The sequence below is a fragment of the Tupaia chinensis genome, unplaced genomic scaffold (genome assembly GCF_000334495.1).
Source record: "Tupaia chinensis unplaced genomic scaffold, TupChi_1.0 Scaffold000359_1, whole genome shotgun sequence".
Taxonomy (NCBI): Eukaryota; Metazoa; Chordata; class Mammalia; order Scandentia; family Tupaiidae; genus Tupaia; species Tupaia belangeri.
Window position 1 is genome coordinate 591,087 of NW_006159855.1, and position 17,181 is coordinate 608,267.

General features: G+C 51.7%; 1 protein-coding gene across 4 annotated transcripts in view; it reads left to right on the forward strand.

Moving 5' to 3' along the window:
- Positions 1 to 17,181, forward strand: part of ACAN (aggrecan) — a 37,126-nt gene that overhangs the window by 4,848 nt on the left and 15,097 nt on the right. For 2 of the 4 annotated variants that reach the window (XM_027773545.1, XM_027773544.1), the window contains exons 4-11: positions 246 to 373; positions 1,481 to 1,774; positions 3,655 to 4,059; positions 6,075 to 6,249; positions 6,805 to 6,932; positions 8,467 to 8,760; positions 10,062 to 10,277; positions 12,364 to 16,080. In XM_027773545.1, coding sequence (XP_027629346.1) covers positions 246 to 373; positions 1,481 to 1,774; positions 3,655 to 4,059; positions 6,075 to 6,249; positions 6,805 to 6,932; positions 8,467 to 8,760; positions 10,062 to 10,277; positions 12,364 to 16,080 — 5,357 coding nt within the window. The remainder of the gene's footprint in view (positions 1 to 245; positions 374 to 1,480; positions 1,775 to 3,654; positions 4,060 to 6,074; positions 6,250 to 6,804; positions 6,933 to 8,466; positions 8,761 to 10,061; positions 10,278 to 12,363; positions 16,081 to 17,181) is intronic. The other 2 variants (XM_027773542.1, XM_027773543.1) reach the window with 2 other exon arrangements.

Consider the following 17,181-nt stretch of genomic DNA (forward strand, 5'->3'; position numbering starts at 1 on the left):
GCAGAGGAGGGGTATGAGGGCCGGGGCCAGGGACTGGAGACCACTGAGGAGTGGCCCAAACGTTGGCCAGTGCTAAGCTGGTACCAGCGCAACACTGTGGTTGCCTAGGTCAGAGGCTACAGTCCTGCCTTGGCCAACATGGGCACCTGGTGACTCACTGCAGTGGAGTGAGTAGCTGTTAGCAGCCTGGCCTCGCACACCACTATTCTTCCTATTTTTCACACCCGCACTTTGGGTCCTGGCAGGTACCCCATCCATACTCCCCGAGAAGGCTGCTATGGAGACAAGGATGAGTTTCCTGGCGTGAGAACCTATGGCATCCGAGACACCAATGAGACCTATGACGTGTACTGCTTCGCCGAGGAGATGGAAGGTGAGGCTGCCCCCTACCAGGAGGGACCCTACTCCCTTCCCAAGAGCCCTCTTGCCATGCTGTCACCCCACTGACCCTCAGGATCACATAAGCCTCCTTGAGCAGGGTGCACGCTCAGGACCTAACCCCACTAGATCCTCCTCTGCCCTGAAGAGGGTTAGGGAGGGGCCAATAGGTCTGGGCCCCCGACTCTCCACTCTGGAGAGAGTCTTGGATGTCCCAAGCATGGGCAAACTGGTGTCCTGCTGGGCCCAAAAGCGTACGTCATAGGAGGTCTCTCGCCTGGGACTACCCCCACCAGCCAGGACGCCCACCACTGTTCTGGCCAGCTCATCCCTGTCCTGAGGTCCATGAAAACTCAGCTCAGCCTCATCTCCCTCGCAAAGGACATCCCAGGCCCCTCTAGGGTGGACCGTCAGGGACGGAGTTCTCAGAAAGCTGGCTGCCCAGCCTCCCTCTCTTAACTCCCCTGTTGCTAGCTTCCAGCCCCTGGCCTTCCTGGTAAGGTGGTTCTGCAGAGAATCGGGAGCAGTGACAAGGAGCCTGGATCCTGTCTCTGCTGTTTAAAGGATGCTCATTTTGCTCAGTTACCCAGCAGATGGACGACATGCCCTCCCCCATCTGCATCCATTTACTCCTTTGGACTCTGTCTCTCTACCCCTCAACCCCTATCCCCAGGCTACAAGCACAGAGCTCTCAGCTGCTCCAGTCTCATCCACGGGCTCTTTCCGACACAGGAGCAGCCCCCAACTTTCTGACCATCACAGCCCCTCTTCCTTTTCCCAACCCAGGACCTAGACCCCTGGATTAGTTAGCAAGTCTCTGTGTTCCCATACTTGGCTATCCAATGACAAACAGGACGGCCAGGCCAAGCTGCCAATGAGCAGGGGTGACCAGAACTGTAGCCCACAGCCTACCCTACCCCAATACAACCTCAGTGAGCTTTTGCAAAGTCACGATGCATGTTTGCATAGACGAATATATCATGAGGGCCAGCAGGCAGACTCCCACATGGCTTCATGGCATCAAAGAAAGCCATGGATAGCTCTGGGAGTGCAGATGGGGGAGGCAGAAGGGAGACCCTCACCCCCAACGTGTCCTCCACAGGCGAGGTCTTCTATGCAACATCTCCGGAGAAGTTCACCTTCCAGGAGGCAGCCAATGAGTGCCGGCGACTGGGCGCCCGCCTGGCCACCACAGGCCAGCTCTACCTGGCCTGGCAGAGTGGCATGGACATGTGCAGTGCTGGCTGGCTTGCCGACCGCAGCGTGCGCTACCCTATCTCCAAGGCCCGGCCCAACTGCGGGGGCAACTTGCTGGGTGTGAGGACTGTCTACCTGCATGCCAACCAGACGGGCTACCCCGACCCGTCATCCCGCTATGACGCCATCTGCTACACAGGTGGGGCTGAGACCAGAGGTGGGCAGGGGCATCGCTCCATCGAAATCAGGGTCCGGAGGTAGAGAAAATCCTGGAAAGGGGCTATTGGGATTTGCCCCAAGGGGCCAATGAATACCTAGACCCCATGGTTTGAGCGTCCCCTTCATTTTCACTGGTTCATAAGAAGAGCAAAGGTGGAGACATCAGAGAACAGGGTCAGATGCATGAGCTTCAGAATCTGTTTTCTCAGGTTTGAATCTCAGTCCTGCCACCTACAACAGGGTTACCCTGGCAAAGTCAAGGCCCCGAGCCTCACTTTCTTCAGCTGGTTAATGGGGAGATGGTGTCGCTTGGAACATAGGGGAGCCTTACGTGAGGCCATGCCTCCACACAGGGCGCTATCATCTGCCCTTTTAAATCAATACACTTGGGGCCAGCAGGTGGTGTGGTGATTAAGGATGCTGGATTCCTATATGGCCAGCCACAGTTCAAGTCCCAGACCTGGCGGTTTGCTATCACTCTCTCTCTCTCTCACTCTGTCTCTCTCTGGTCAAATTAAAATTAATTAATTAATTAAAGTTAAATAAAATAATTCTTTATAAATAAATAATTTGATGCACTTATAGGAAGCATTAATATGTTGTGTGGCTTGTTTTTGTTTTGAGAGATTTTGCTACAGGGCGCATGCACTCGCCAGACAGACAGAGAAAGAGAGACAGGAAGTGAGAAATCACCCCCCAGGGGGGGTGGCCACACTGCAATCCCTTCTCCTCCATTGTCCTCTCGGGATCCTGGGCATGCATGCACACGCGCCCAGCATGAGTTTTAAGCCACCAGTTCTGGGACTCAAACTGCGGTCGACTGCATGGGAGTCCAGCAACATAGTCATTAGGCTAACTGCTGATCCCTGAAAAGAATAATGGCTATTAAGGTGGCTGGATCTCACATGGCTGGCTTCATGGTTTGAGCTCTGGTTCCTGAGGCTTCAAAAACACACCAGGCACATGTGTGTGTGCTCAAAGTCCCAAGAGGAGTATGTAGGAGAAGGGACTGCAGCATGGTCTTCCCCCGGGATGTGATTTTTCACTTACTCGCTGTCTGTCTCTGACAAGCACACATACCCTGTAGCAAAACTAAAAAAAGGGGAGGGGTGGAGTTTGGCAGGGGCTTTATTTTGAAAAATTACACTAAAATTTTTTAACAAGTTTTTCTAATATTTAACATAAGGTAGACTGTAATTATAATTAAGCGCTTAGTTTTGGAGGGTTAAGACAATGAATATCATGGATAAGAACTACATAACTTTTTGACAGGTCATTTCGTATTTTACTTCCACAGACTGATTTTACACAGGGAGGGTTAATTTTTGCAAAACTAGTTACGATTGCGCCACCTGTGGTAGTACAGGGGACAGGGTACTGCTGGGTGACACTGGGGCCATAGGGCGGGCCTCCGGTTGGGATCCCAGATTGACCTGAATCATGGCTGGCGGGGAGACTGGCGGAAGGATTGCCTGTGGCAGGGCCTGTCAAGGGTTCTTGTCTCTCTCTCTAACTCGGTCTCTCTCTCTCTTCCTCAGTAAATAAATAGGTTTTAAAATTTAGGATCCTCCTCTTTCCCCACCAAAAAACCTCTCTTTGCCAAAAATCACACCGGGCACATGCATGTGTGTGCCCAAGATCCTGAGAGAATGGAGAAGAAGGGATTGTGGTGTGGCCAACCCTCCTGGGGGGGGATTTCTCACCTTCTCTCTCACTGTCTCTATATTTCTCTGGCAAGCACATGCAACCTAAGGTAAAAATCTCTTGATGTTCTAACCATTCCTTTGGAAGTAGCATTATTCTCATAAATGTTCTCCCCATTAGCTGAGCGACTAATGCGCGTCCTTGCCCTGACCCTAGGTGAAGACTTCGTGGACATCCCAGAAAACTTCTTTGGGGTGGGTGGTGAGGGGGACATCACCATTCAGACGGTGACCTGGCCCGACGTGGAGCTGCCCCTGCCCCGAAACATCACCGAGGGTGAAGCCCGAGGCAACGTGATCCTCACCGCGAGGCCGATCTTCGACGTCTCCCCCACTGCTCTGGAGCCTGAGGAGCCCTTCACATTCGCCCCTGACGTAGGGGCCACCGCCTTCCCAGAGGCTGAGAATGAGACTAGAGAGGCCACCAGGCCCTGGGGCTTTCCTGAGGAACTCATTCCTGGCCCGGGCTCTCCCACGGCCTTCACTAGTGAGGACCTGGTTGTGCAGGTGACCGCTGTCCCAGGTGCAGCCGAAGTCCCTGGGCAGCCACGCTTACCAGGAGGTAAGTGTCCAGCCCTCAGTGGGATGCATCGGGAGGAAGGCGGAAAAAACTTGGCCTTTGGTCCTGACGACACCTTCACTTTAACTTGGGTCCGACACACCACTCTCCTCTCAGGGTTTAGTCTCCTCATCTGTAAAACAAAGAGGAGGGGGCCAGCAGATGGCATAGTGGTTACATTGCTGGACTCCCACATGGCCAACTACAGTTCAAGTCCAGAACCTGGTGGCTCAAAAATCACACCAGGCACATGCATGTGTGTGCCCAAGATCCCGAGAGAATGGAGAAGGGATTGTGGTGTGGCCAACCCTCCTGGGGGGTGATTTCTCACCTTCTCTCTCACTGTCTCTATATTTCTCTGGCAAGCACATGCAACCTAAGGTAAAAATCTCTTTAAAAAGAGTGAAGAGGACAGGCCAGACCAGTCATGTTCATCCTCTCTTGCCACAAAGCACTTACTTACAATGAAGTTGTAGGTGGAAACCAGCTTGTTTATCAAGCAAACAAAAGTGCTGCACAGGCCCAGCCACAGTGGTGCACACCACTAAGACACTGTGTTCCGAGGCTGGGATCTCACGGGAAGTCCAGGTTCAATTCCTGATTCAGTCTAAAGACCAGGCCCCATGGTGTGTACCTGTAATCCCAGTGACTCAGGGAGGCTGAGGTAGGAGAACCAAGGGTTTGAGGCTGACCTGGGCAACACAGCAAAGCCCCTGTCTAATAAAGAACTGGATGGGGAACCAGCAGTTAGCATAATGGCTATGTCACTGGATTCCCACGTAGTCGACCGTGGTTCGCGTCCCGGACCCGGTGGCTTAGAACTCACACCGGGCGCGTGTGCATGTGTGCCCAAGATCCTGAGAGGAAAATGGAGGAGAAGGGATTGCGGCGTGACCATCCTCCCTGGGGGGTGATTTCTCGCTTTCTGTCTCTATGTCTCTCTCTGTCTGTCTGGCGAGCACACGCGCCCTATAGCGAAAAACTCTCCAAATAAATAAATGAATGAATGAAGAAAGAAAGAAAGAAAGAAAGAAAGAAAGAAAGAAAGAAAGAAAGAAAGAAAGAAAGAAAGAGCTGGATGTGGTGGCTGTGGTTGTCCCAGCTGGGAGGCTGAAGTAGGAGGATCATAGGATCAGCAAGACCTTGTCTTTGGGGGAAGAAAGCTGGGGGCTGGTGTCATAGCATGGTGACTAAGAGAGCCAGATGCCACATAGCCACCTCACAGTTCCAACCTTGGCCCAGGATGGCTTGAAAAACACTTCAGGCATCTGTGTGGACATGCCCTAAATCCCGACCGAAGGGAGAACTGAAGAAGGAATGGTGATGTGACCACACTCCATGGGGGGGCTTATCCTTCTCTTCCTCTCTCTCTCTGTCTCCCTAGCTTTCTAATAACCATATGTGCCCTCCGGCCTTTTTTTTTTTTTTTTTAATATAGACGCATGTGCTCGCGAGAGAAACAGAGGAACAGAGAGAAAGTGAGAAGTCACCCCCCCAAGGGAGATGGTCACGCCACAATCCCTTCTCCTCCATTCTTCTCTCAGGATTTTGCATGCACACATGCCCGGCATGAGTTTCAGGCCACTGGGTGTGGGACTTGAACTACAATCAGCCATATAGGAGTCCAGTGCCTTAACTACTATGCCATCTACCGGCCCCAGCAAAATTATTTTTAAAATAAAGAAAAAAAAAGAAAAAAATGCCATGCACAGATCTACGTGATCTGAGTGGAGCAGAGCATGAGATCTTCTCCAGTCCTCCATCCCTCCTTTCCCCATCAGGCATCTCCACAAAATAGAACCCTTTGAGGGCTGGCAGGTGGTGTGGTGGTTAAGGGTGCTGGACTCCCATATGGCCAACCATGGTTTGAGTCCCGGACCTGGGACTTGAATACGTATACTAGATTTGCTATGTCAGTGAGGAAGACTTAAGCTCCCTCCATGTCTCTGAAGCCTTAAGAACGGGGCCCTATGGGCACCTGAACCTGACCCCTCTCTCTCTTCCTCCCGTCCATCCAGGGGTCGTGTTCCACTATCGCCCCGGCCCCACCCGCTACTCGCTGACCTTTGAGGAGGCACAGGAGGCCTGCCTGCGCACCGGGGCAGTCATCGCCTCGCCCGAGCAGCTCCAGGCCGCCTACGAAGCGGGCTACGAGCAGTGTGACGCCGGCTGGCTGCGGGACCAGAGCGTCAGGTGAGGGGCGAGGTGGGCCCCTCTCCCAGCCCAAACCCAAATGGAAGAGGTCAGGCTTAAGGAGCACACCTGGCACGTCACCCAGCACCGTGGGCACTCGGTACCTTGCGGATTCCGAGGATTAACCAGAGACTCCATGTGGATTCCTTGTGGGTTAACCAGAGACTCCATGTGGATTCCTTGTGGGTTAACCAGAGACTCCATGGCTGCTGTGTTCATTTCTCCCCAGCACCGAGGCATATTCTGAAAGGCTGATGAAGGACACCAGGATGTTAGGATCTTGGTCATTCTCCTTAAAAGAGCCCCTACTCCAGAGCCCCATCCTCAGCTCCCAGTCCCCTCCAGCTAGATTCAGTGCCCTTCAATGCAGTGAGCCCTCTTCTGAAGCTAGGGGTCTCCAGGGGCCACGAGACCACTCCCCAGCTGCCCGGGGAACTTACTGCATGGGGCCTGCCTTCCCCCTGCGTAGGCCCTGAATGACCAGCTTTACCTCAAGATCCTGGACACCAGCCCCCAGAATAGGCCGTCATCCTCCTGTCTTGCCCTCCTTTGTAGATACCCCATCATGAGCCCGCGGACCCCATGTGTGGGTGACAAGGACAGCAGCCCAGGAGTCAGGACCTATGGTGTACGCCCATCATCAGAAACCTACGATGTCTACTGCTACGTGGACAGGCTCGAGGGTACAGGCCACATTCCCAATTTTGGGGGCCCTAGATGGGAAGGGGGCTGACAGGGGGACACGAAAAGGAGGGTGGAGTACCACCCCTCCCACTCCAACCCAGCATTCCAGGTGGGAAAAGTGCTGCTTAAGAAAGAAGGCTGGGGGCTAGCAGGTGGCATGGTGGTTAAGGCACCAGACGCCCACATGCTGACTGCAGTTCGAGTCTTGGACCCAGCGGCTTGAAAATCACACTGGGCGTGTGTGTGTATGTGCCTAAAATCCCAGGAGGAGAGTGGAGGAGGGATTAAGGTGTGGCCATCCCCTTGAAGGGTGATTTCTCACGCTTCACTCTCACCCTTGCTGTCTCTTTCAGGCAAGCGCATGTGCCATATGGCAAAAACCTTAAAAAAAACAAAAAAAAAAAAAAAAAGAAAAAGAAAAATCAATAATTTTTTTCAATTTCACTTAATTTCATGTCTTTTCATTTCAACAAAAGATCATCAAATTACTATTCTGCTGAGCCTAATTTTCGAAATGCTGGTGTTCTAGAAAGATTTCGGCATTGGGGAATTGTTTTGGGGACCCAGGGCAAATCACTTAACCTCTGCAGGTCTCAGTTTTCACACTTATAAATTGGGGCTGATTTCTACTTTACCTGAGGCTTTTTTTTTTTTTTGATAGAGATGTTTGCCTCGGTGAGTTCTCAGGATGGGGTGGGGAGGGCCCCAGCACTCACAGTGCTCAGTGAGAAGTGTCCAGGCAAGCTGCCTGTCTTAGCCAGGGGAGGGGATGTCTAAGTGAGGGCACTGGAGGCCCAGAGGAGGGAGAGGAGGAGGAGTCATTTCCCTAGGGAGTAGCTAACTTGTCCCGCTTCGCCTGGGACTTCACCTTTTTTTATTTTTTTAAAGTTTATTCATTTATTTCTTTCATGAAAGAGACAGAGACAGAAAGAGGCAGATCCGGGAACCAGCAGGTGGCATGGTGGTTAAGGTGCTGGACACTCCCACATGGCTGACCATGGTTCAAGTCCTGAACCTGGTGGCTTGCTTTCTTACTTTCTCTCTCTCTCTGTGTCTCTTTCTGGCCAAAATAAAATAAGTAAATGAATAAATAAAATTAAAAATAAATAAATCTTCAAAAAAAGAAAAGAAAAAAGAAAGAGACAGATCCCCCGAACAGGGTCCTCACACCGTGATCCGTCCCCAGTCTCAGTCAGCCCAGCTCACGGCCCATGCACCATGCTCAGGGAGGTCCCAAGACACAAACCCTGTACCTTTCCCACCCCAGTCCAGTACATTACGACTGCATCACCGCTTTTTTGTTTTGTTTTTAAGCACTAAAAGCCCTGAGTCCAGTAAAACCAGAGGAGTTTGTTCCTCTGCGTCCAGTATCCCTCAAAAAAACAGGGTGTGATTGGGCTGGGCTGGGTCTTTAGCCCGTGTGAGTAGAACACTTGTGAGTGGGCCAGGGTCAGGGGGCTTGACCATGGGTGAGCAGGAGCTGCCCTAGCTGAGGGTGGGAAGGGTCACATTGCCCCCTACCTCTCCCCCCAGGGGAGGTGTTTTTCGCCACTCGCCTGGAGCAGTTCACCTTCCAGGAAGCGCTGGCCTTCTGTGAATCTCACAATGCCACGCTGGCCTCCACGGGCCAGCTCTACGCCGCCTGGAGCCGCGGCCTGGACAAGTGCTATGCTGGCTGGCTGGCAGACGGCAGCCTCCGTTACCCCATCGTCACCCCAAGACCTGCCTGCGGCGGAGACAAGCCAGGCGTGAGAACGGTCTACCTCTACCCCAACCAGACGGGACTCCCAGACCCTCTGTCCCGGCACCATGCCTTCTGTTTCCGCAGTACGTATGAGTCCTCATTTCTCCTCTGCATCCTTTCTGCTTGGGAGTGGCTCTCTCCGACTCAGTCCTCCTGGTCCCCTCCACCGAAGTTCCCATCTGTCAAAATAACAGAAAAAGTCTCCCTGGGGCAGGGGCAGCTCTGGAGGTAACACCATCTTAGATGTTGATCCCAGGGCAAGTTCATCTTCTAAAGTTGCCCAGAGACAAGTAGAGAGAAGTGAGGAACAAATGTGGGTGCGAGGGCTGGTTCTGTGGTGCAGTGGTCAAGAGAGCCAGATCCCACATGATCAACCACGGTTCAAACCCCAGTCCCCAGGCTTGAACAACACAGGAGGCACATGTGCACGTGCGCCCATGAGTACAGAAGCTGGGAGTGTATTATCTAGCCCGTAGACCTACTGTGAGATAAAACGATTTTGTGAATGAAGGAACTTCTGAAAGTTTGCAGACTATGGAATTAAAATACAAGTTCATTTGGGCATGAAAAACTTTGAAATACATGCATAGCTTTTTCATCATAAACATTTTCTATGCACTTTTGGAAGACCTCGCATCCAGTCAGCCCTTTCTGTTCATGAGCTCTGCATCACAGATTTGACCAAGCATGGGCTGATTTTCTTCTACATTCATGAATACAGAGCCTTTGAATATGGAAGGCTGACCAGGAGAGACTTGAGCATCCATAGATTTTGCTACCGCAAGAGGGACCAGCAGTTGGTGTAACGGCTATGTTGCTGGACTCCCATGTATTTGACCGTGGTTTGAGTCCCGGACCCAGTGGTTTAAACTCATGCCGGGCATGTGTGCATGTGTGCCCAAGATCCTGAAAGGAGAATGGAGGAAAATGGAGTACAATGTGGCCATCCCCCCTGGGGGGTGATTTCTCACTTTCTGTCTCTCTTTGTCTTTCTGGCAAGTGCATGTGCCCTGTAGCATAAACCTTTCCCCCAAAAAAAGAAAGATTTTGGTTCCATAGGGTATAGGATTCAATTTCATACAGATCCCCAGAGGCTAACATGCACAGAACCTTTAGAGTAATGCATCCTGTGGACGGTAGATTCTGCAGAGAAAGGCCCCAGATCACCCTCCACTAAACTGCTGACGGCAGGTGCATATGGATATTGTATAGTTGGTGCAAATGGCTCTTATTAGTTGAGGATGCAAAGAGCCATTTCACTGAATGAAGAGAAAGAGGGGGGTAGCCCAGCCAACCTCAGGGTCTCCCTCTCCCTCTTAAGAAAGGCCAGCCTGGGATGGGTCACTGGTGTGGGAATGACCCTTACTGCCCACATCCCCTTCAGATGTTTCAGCAGCACCCGCTCCAGAAGAGGAGGAGGAGGGCACGTCCACACCACCCTTCGAGGTGGAGGAATGGATCGCTACCCAAGTGGGGCCCAGTGTGGCTGCCGTCCCCTTGGGAGAGGAAACAACAGCAATCCCAGACTTCACCATGGAGCCAGAAAGCCAGACGGAATGGGAGCCAGCTTACACCCCTGTGGGCACATCTCCACTGCCAGGTCAGTGTGGCTTGGACTCTGGGGCACGCCCAGAAATTCCTACCTCTGGCGTGCCGGGTGGGTGCCTTCTCTCTCTGGGACCAGTGCTGTTTCTTCAGCCCTGACAGTGGCTGGGTGTGCTCTGTGGGCAACTTTAACTACCTCAGCTGGTGTCTACAATCTGGTCAAAGTGACGAGGACAGCCTCATTCATAAATAAGCACAGTTTGAGTCCTAGATCCGGTGACTTGAAAGGCACACTGGGCACCTGTGTGTGCATGCCCAGAACCCAAAAAGGAGAGAGAAATGGAGGAGAAAGGATTGTAGCATGCCCATGCCACAGAGGGTGAGGGGTGTAATTGCTTTCTCACTTTCCCTCTTTCTCTCTCTCTCTGGTGAGCACACATGCCCTGTGGCAAAAATTTTTAAAAAAGAAGCAGGCCATCAGATGATGTGGTGGTTAGGGTGCTGGATACTCCCACATGGTCAGCCATAGTTTGAGTCCCAGACCTGGTGGCTTGCTTTCTCACTTTCCCTCTCTCTGTATCTCTCTCTAGTCAAATTAAAATGAACAAATAAATAAAATTAAAATTTAACAAAGAAGAAAAAGAAAAGAAAGAAAGATTATGTCATGACTATAAATGGGCATCCCTGGGACCAGCAGTTGGTGTAATGGCTATGTAGCCGACCGCAGTTCAAGTCCTGGACCCAGTGGCTTAAACTCATGCCAGGCACATGTGTACGCATACCCAAGATCTCAAGACGAGAATGGAGGAGAAGGGATTGCAGCGTGGCCATCCCCTCGGGGAGGTGATTTCTCACTTTCTATCTCTCTGTCTCTTTGTGTCTTTCTGTTGAGCGCATGCACCCTATAGCAAAAAACTCTCAAAAAAAGGGGGGGGGCATCCCACTATGTTTCTGAGATAGATTGATAGATGATAATTAAAAGATAAATAAAATTGTCAGAATAAAAAAAATGTTGGGGCCAGCAAGTGGTGTGGTGGTTAAGGTGCTGGAATTCCCACATCGCTGACCATAGTTCAAGTCCTGAACCTGGCAGCTTGCTTTCTCTCTCTCTCTTTCTCTCTCTCTCTCTCTCTCTCTCTCTCTCTCTCTCTGTCTTTCTCTGGCAAAACTCATGTGAAAATAATAATAATAATAAAGTTAAATAAAACAATTTAAAAAAACATCCTATTGTTTAGAATTAAAAAAATGTTTCTCTGGGTACTATTTAGATTCATCTTGCAGCCCTTGGAGCCAGAACAGTGCTGAATCCCACATAGCCAATTGCCTAGTTCGAATCCCTGATGCAGGGGCTTAAAAATCATGCTAGGTGTGTGTGTGTGCCCAAAATTGCAAGAAGAGAATGGAGGAGAAGGGATTGCAGAGTGGCCGTGGGGGAGAAGGGATTGCAGAGGGGCCATCCCCCCCCCCCGGAGTGATTTCTCACTTTCTCCCTCTCTCTCTGTCTCTCTCTGGCAAGGGCACATACCCTATGGTAAAAGTCTAAAAAGATAAAATTAAAAAAGAAAATCATCTTGCAGCCCTAGCTGGTGTACTTCTCTCCCTGCCCCTTCCCCCCCTCCCCCATTCTCCTCTATGCCAGAGTGCACTGTGAACCTGCCCGGTGGACCCCGCACCTCAGCACACAGGGACTCCACCTAGGAAACAAGCCCAAAAGTACATACAGCACCCAGCTAGGGCGTAAAGGCCACAAGACAGAGAGAAAAAAAGATGTTGCCATGCTACTTAGAAGTTTTCGTTTGGCTAGTTTTCAAAATTCTCAGGAATAGAGCTTTCAGAATTGAAAAAGCGAATGTCCGTGGTTGTCAGTGGTGGCATCTAGTGGGCTGTGTGGATGGTGCCCCCCTGGAGTCTCACAAAGCCCAGCCTGCGTGACCTGTGGCCCTGAGGGTAGTGGGAGGAGCTCTCTGGTTTGCTCCCCGCCCTCCTTGAGGAGATACTTAGCTGTATCGGAAAGCATCTGGATACACCTCTGAGCCTTGAACGATAATACTGTAAAAGGAGTGGCATTCAGCTTCTATGCATGATCTTAAAGTGGGCAGTTAATAAATCCATACCTCGTCTTTCTTCCTCCTTTCCTCCAGGGATCCCCCCTACGTGGCCTCCCACTGGTGCAACAACGGAAGAAGAAAGCATAACAACAGAAGAAGGCCATCCTGCAACCGAAGTGATCTCTGCCTCGGAGGAGCCGTTCCCTTCAGAGAAGCCATCCCCTTCGGAGGAGCCATCCCCTTCGGAGGAGCCGTCCCCTTCGGAGGAGCCGTCCCCTTCAGAGGAGCCGTCCCCTTCAGAGGAGCCGTCCCCTTCAGAGCAGCCCTGGCCTTCAGAGGAGCCATCCCCTTCAGAGCAGCCATCCCCTTCAGAGGAGCCCTCTACTTCAGAGGAACCATTCACAACTTCACCTGCAGTGCCCAGCGCAACCGAGCTGCCAGGCTCTGGGGAGGCATCTGGGACTCCTGACATCAGTGGTGACTTCACAGGCAGTGGAGATGCTTTAGGACGCCTTGACTCCAGTGGGCAGCCCTCAGTGGGCAGCGGAAGTGGACTTCCCTCTGGAGACTTTGACTCCAGTGGTCTTACCTCCACAGAGGGCTCAGCTCTGCCTGAGGGAAGTGGTCTGGCCTCAGGGGATGAAGAGAGCATTGAGCGGTCCAGCACTTCTGAGGTTGGTAAACTGCCTCCTGAAGGTGAGGGCCTAGAGGGCTCTGCTTCTGGAGTAAGGGACCTCAGTGGGCTTCCTTCTGGAGAAGTTCTAGAGACCTCTGCTTCTGGAGCAGAGGACCTCAGCGGGCCTCCTTCCGGAGAGGTTCCAGAGACTTCCACTTCTGGAGCAGAAGACATCAGTGTGCTTCCTTCTGAAGAGGTTCTGGAGACCTCTGCTTCTGGAGTAGGTGACCTCAGTGGGCTTCCTTCTGCAGAGGTTCCAGAGACCTCTACTTCTGGAGCAGGGGATCTCAGCGGGCTTCCTTCTGGAGAGGTTCCAGAGACTTCTGCTTCTGAAGTAGAGGATATTAGCAGGCTTCCTTCTGGAGAGGTTCCAGAGACTTCTGCTTCTGGTGTAGGCGACCTCAGTGGGCTTCCTTCTGGAGAGGTTCCAGAGACTTCTACTTCTGGAGCAGAGGACCTCAGTGGGCTTCCTTCTGGAGAGGTTCCAGAGACTTCTACTTCTGGAACAGAGGAGCTTAGCGGGCTTCCTTCTGGAGAGGTTCCAGAGACTTCTACTTCTGGAGCAGGGGACCTCAGTGGACGTCCTTCTGGAGAAGTTCCAGAGACTTCTACTTCTGGAGCAGGGGACCTCAGTGGGCTTCCTTCTGGAGGAGAAGGTCCAGAGATCTCTGCCTCTGGAATAGAGGACCTCAGTGGACTTCCTTCAGGAAGAGAAGGACTAGAAACATCTGCCTCTGGAGTAGAGGACATCAGTGGACTTACTACTGGAGGAGAAGATCTAGAGACTTTTGCCTCTGGAATAGGAAATGTCAGTGGACTTCCTTCTGGAAGGGAAGATCTAGAGACCTCTGCTTCTGGAATAGAAGATCTCAGTGGACTTCCTTCTGGAAGAGAAGGTCTAGAAACCTCTGTTTCTAGGGTAGGGGATGACCTCAGTGGACTTCCTTCTGGAAGGGAAGGTCTAGAGACCTCAGCTTCTGGAGCTGAGGACCTCAGTGGTCTGTCTTCTGGGAAAGAAGATTTAGAGGGGTCTGCTTCTGGAGGTTTGGACTTTGGCAGCCTGCCTTCTGGAACTCCAGGAAGTGGGCTAGCCCCAGAAGAAAGTAGCCTTCCCTCTGGATTTAGTGGTGAGTATTCTGGACTGGACCTTGGAAGTGGCCCATCCTCTGGCCTGCCTGACTTTAGTGGACTTCCATCTGGGTTCCCAACTGTCTCCCTAGTGGACACTACATTGGTGGAAGTGGTCACGGCCAGCACAGCAAGTGAACTAGAAGGAAGGGGGACCATTGGCATCAGTGGTGCAGGAGAAATATCTGGACTGCCCTTCCATGAACTGGACATTAGTGGAGGAACTAGTGGACTCTCTTCAGGAGGTGAGCTCAGTGGCCAAGCATCTGGGTCTCCTGACATCAGTGGGGAAACATCTGGACTCTTTGATGTCAGTGGACAGCCATCAGGGTTTCCTGATATACATGGGGGGACATCTGGAATCTTTGAGGTCAGCGGACAGCCATCAGGGTTTCCTGACACCAGTGGGGAACTATCTGGAGTGACTGGGATTAGTGGACTATCCTCTGGACAACCAGAGGTCAGTGGAGAAGCATCTGGAGTTGTTTATGGCAGTGGTCAGCCATTTGGCATAACTGACCTGAGTGGGGAAACATCCGGGGTCCCTGATATCAGTGGGCAGCCATCAGGGTTACCGGAGTTCAGTGGAGCAACATCCGCAGTGCCTCACCTGGTTTCTGGTGCCCTAAGTGGCAGTGGTGAATCTTCTGGCATTACATTTGTGGACACCAGTTTGGTCGAAGTGACCCCTACGACATTTAAAGAAGAAGAGGGCCTAGGGTCCGTGGAACTCAGCGGCCTCCCTTCTGGAGAGGTGGATCAGTCAGGTACATCTGGGATAGTGGATGTCAGTGGACAACCTTCTGGAATGACTGATTCCAGTGGGTTTACAACCCAGGCTCCAGAATTCAGTGGCCTACCAAGTGGAGTAGCTGAGGTCAGCGGAGACGCCTCTGGCACTGAGACTGGGAGCAGCTTGCCCTCGGGAGCATATGATGGCAGTGGGCTTCCATCTGGTTTCCCCACCATCTCTCTCGTGGACAGAACTTTGGTGGAATCTATAACCCAGCATCCAACAGCCCAAGAAGCAGGAGAAGGACCTTCGGGCATTTTGGAAGTCAGTGGTACTCCTTCTGGAGGACCAGACCTGTCTGGGGACCATTCTGGACTTTTGGACCTAAGTGGGCTGCAATCTGGGCTGGTGGAACCCAGTGGAGAGCCACCAAGTACTCCACATTTTAGTGAGGACTTTTCTAGCACCACTGATGGAAGTGGGGAATCCTCTACAGCTACGAGCTCTAGTGGGGAGGCCTCAGGGCTTCCAGAAGTTACTCTGATTGCTTCTGAGTTTGTAGAGGGTGTTACAGAACCAACTGCTTCTCAGGAACTTGGCCAAAGACCCCCTGTGACACACATGCCCCAGTTTTTTGAATCCAGTGGAGAAGCCTCTGCATCTGGGGACATTAGTGGAGCTCCAACAGCCTTCCCTGGGTCTGGGGTAGAAGCGTCCTCTGCCCCAGAATCCAGCAGTGAAACGTCTGCCTATCCTGAGGCTGAGATGGGTACACCTGCCACTCCCGAGGCCAGCGGAGACGTTTCTGGGTCCCCTGATCTGAGTGAATCCACCTCTACCTACCATGAAGTTGATACTGAGGGAACCTCAGGCCTGGGGCTGCATGGCACCACTTCAACCTTTCTGGAAGGCCCTAGAGAGGGGTCGACTACCCTGGAAGTGAGTGGAGACTCGGCCACCACCTACGGTGTGGGCACAGAGACATTGGGCTTGCCTTCAGCTGCTCCTGTGGCTTCTGGAGACAGGACTGAAATCAGCGGAGACCTGTCTGGTCACACCTCAGGGCTGGATATTGTTATCAGCACCAGCATCCCAGAGGCCGACTGGACCCAGCAGACACAGCGCCCTGCAGAGGCGCATCTAGAAATCGAGGCCTCCAGCCCTTTGTATTCAGGAGAAGAGAGCCAAACAACCGAAACAGCTACCTTCCCAACAGACGCTTCCATCCTCACTTCTCCAGCAGGGACAGGTGAATCGGAGTCAACCATGGCAGGTATTGCTGGAATTCTTGCCGTTTCACGTGTTTGGGTAGGTCAGTCTATAGATGACTGTAGCTCAGGACAAAGGTAGCTTTAAGGTTCCGAGCACAGCTCCGTCACAGATCAGCTGTGTAGCCTCCGGCAAGGTTTGTAACCCCTCTGAGCTTCATCTGTAAGATGGGAATGGTATCAGGGAAAATGAAGCTGAATATAAATATACTGAACATAAAGCAAGCACTTAGCGGGCCAGCAGGTAGAGTGGAGGGTGAGGTGCTGGCTCCTGCATGGCCAACTCTGGTTTGAGTCCCAGACCTGGAAGATTAAAAAACACTCTGGGTGTGTGCGCATGCATGCCCAAATTCTGAGAGGAGAATGGAGGAGAAGGCATTGCGGTGTGGCCGTGAAAATGGGTGCATGCCTGAATTCCTGAGAGGAGAAGGGATTATGGGGGGGTGCTTTCTTGCTTTCTCCCTCTCTAGTTATCTGTCCTGTCTGTCTTTCTCTCTGGCAAGCACACGCACCTTGTAACAAATTAAAAATAAATAAATAAATAAAAGGGAACCAGCAGTTAGCATAATGGCTATGTCACTGGACTCCCACGTAGTCGACCGCGGTTCGTGTCCCGGACCTGATGGCTTAAAACTCACGCCGGGCGCGTGTGCGTGTGTGCCCAAGATCCTGAGAGGAGAATGGAAGAGAAGGGATTGCGGCATGACCATCCCCCCTGGGGGGTGATTTCTCGCTTTCTGTCTCTAATGTCTCTCTCTGTCTGGCTGGCGAGCGCACACACCCTATAGCGAAAATCTCTCCAAAAAATAAATAAATAAAAAATAAAATAAGATAAATAAATAAATAAAACAGGGATCGGCAGGTGGCATGGTGGTTTAGGCTCTAGACTCCCAGGAGCCAACCACGGTTTGAGTCCTGGATCTGGCAACTTGCCCTCTCACTCACTCTTTCTCTCTTCGTCTCTCTCTGATGAGCATGCATGCCCTGTAGAAAATTTTAAGATAATAATGATTCATAAATTATATTAAATAATTCTTTAAAAGAGAAACAAAAAAGACTAGTAATGACTATTATTAAATTGGAGTTACATTACATGAGCATTCATA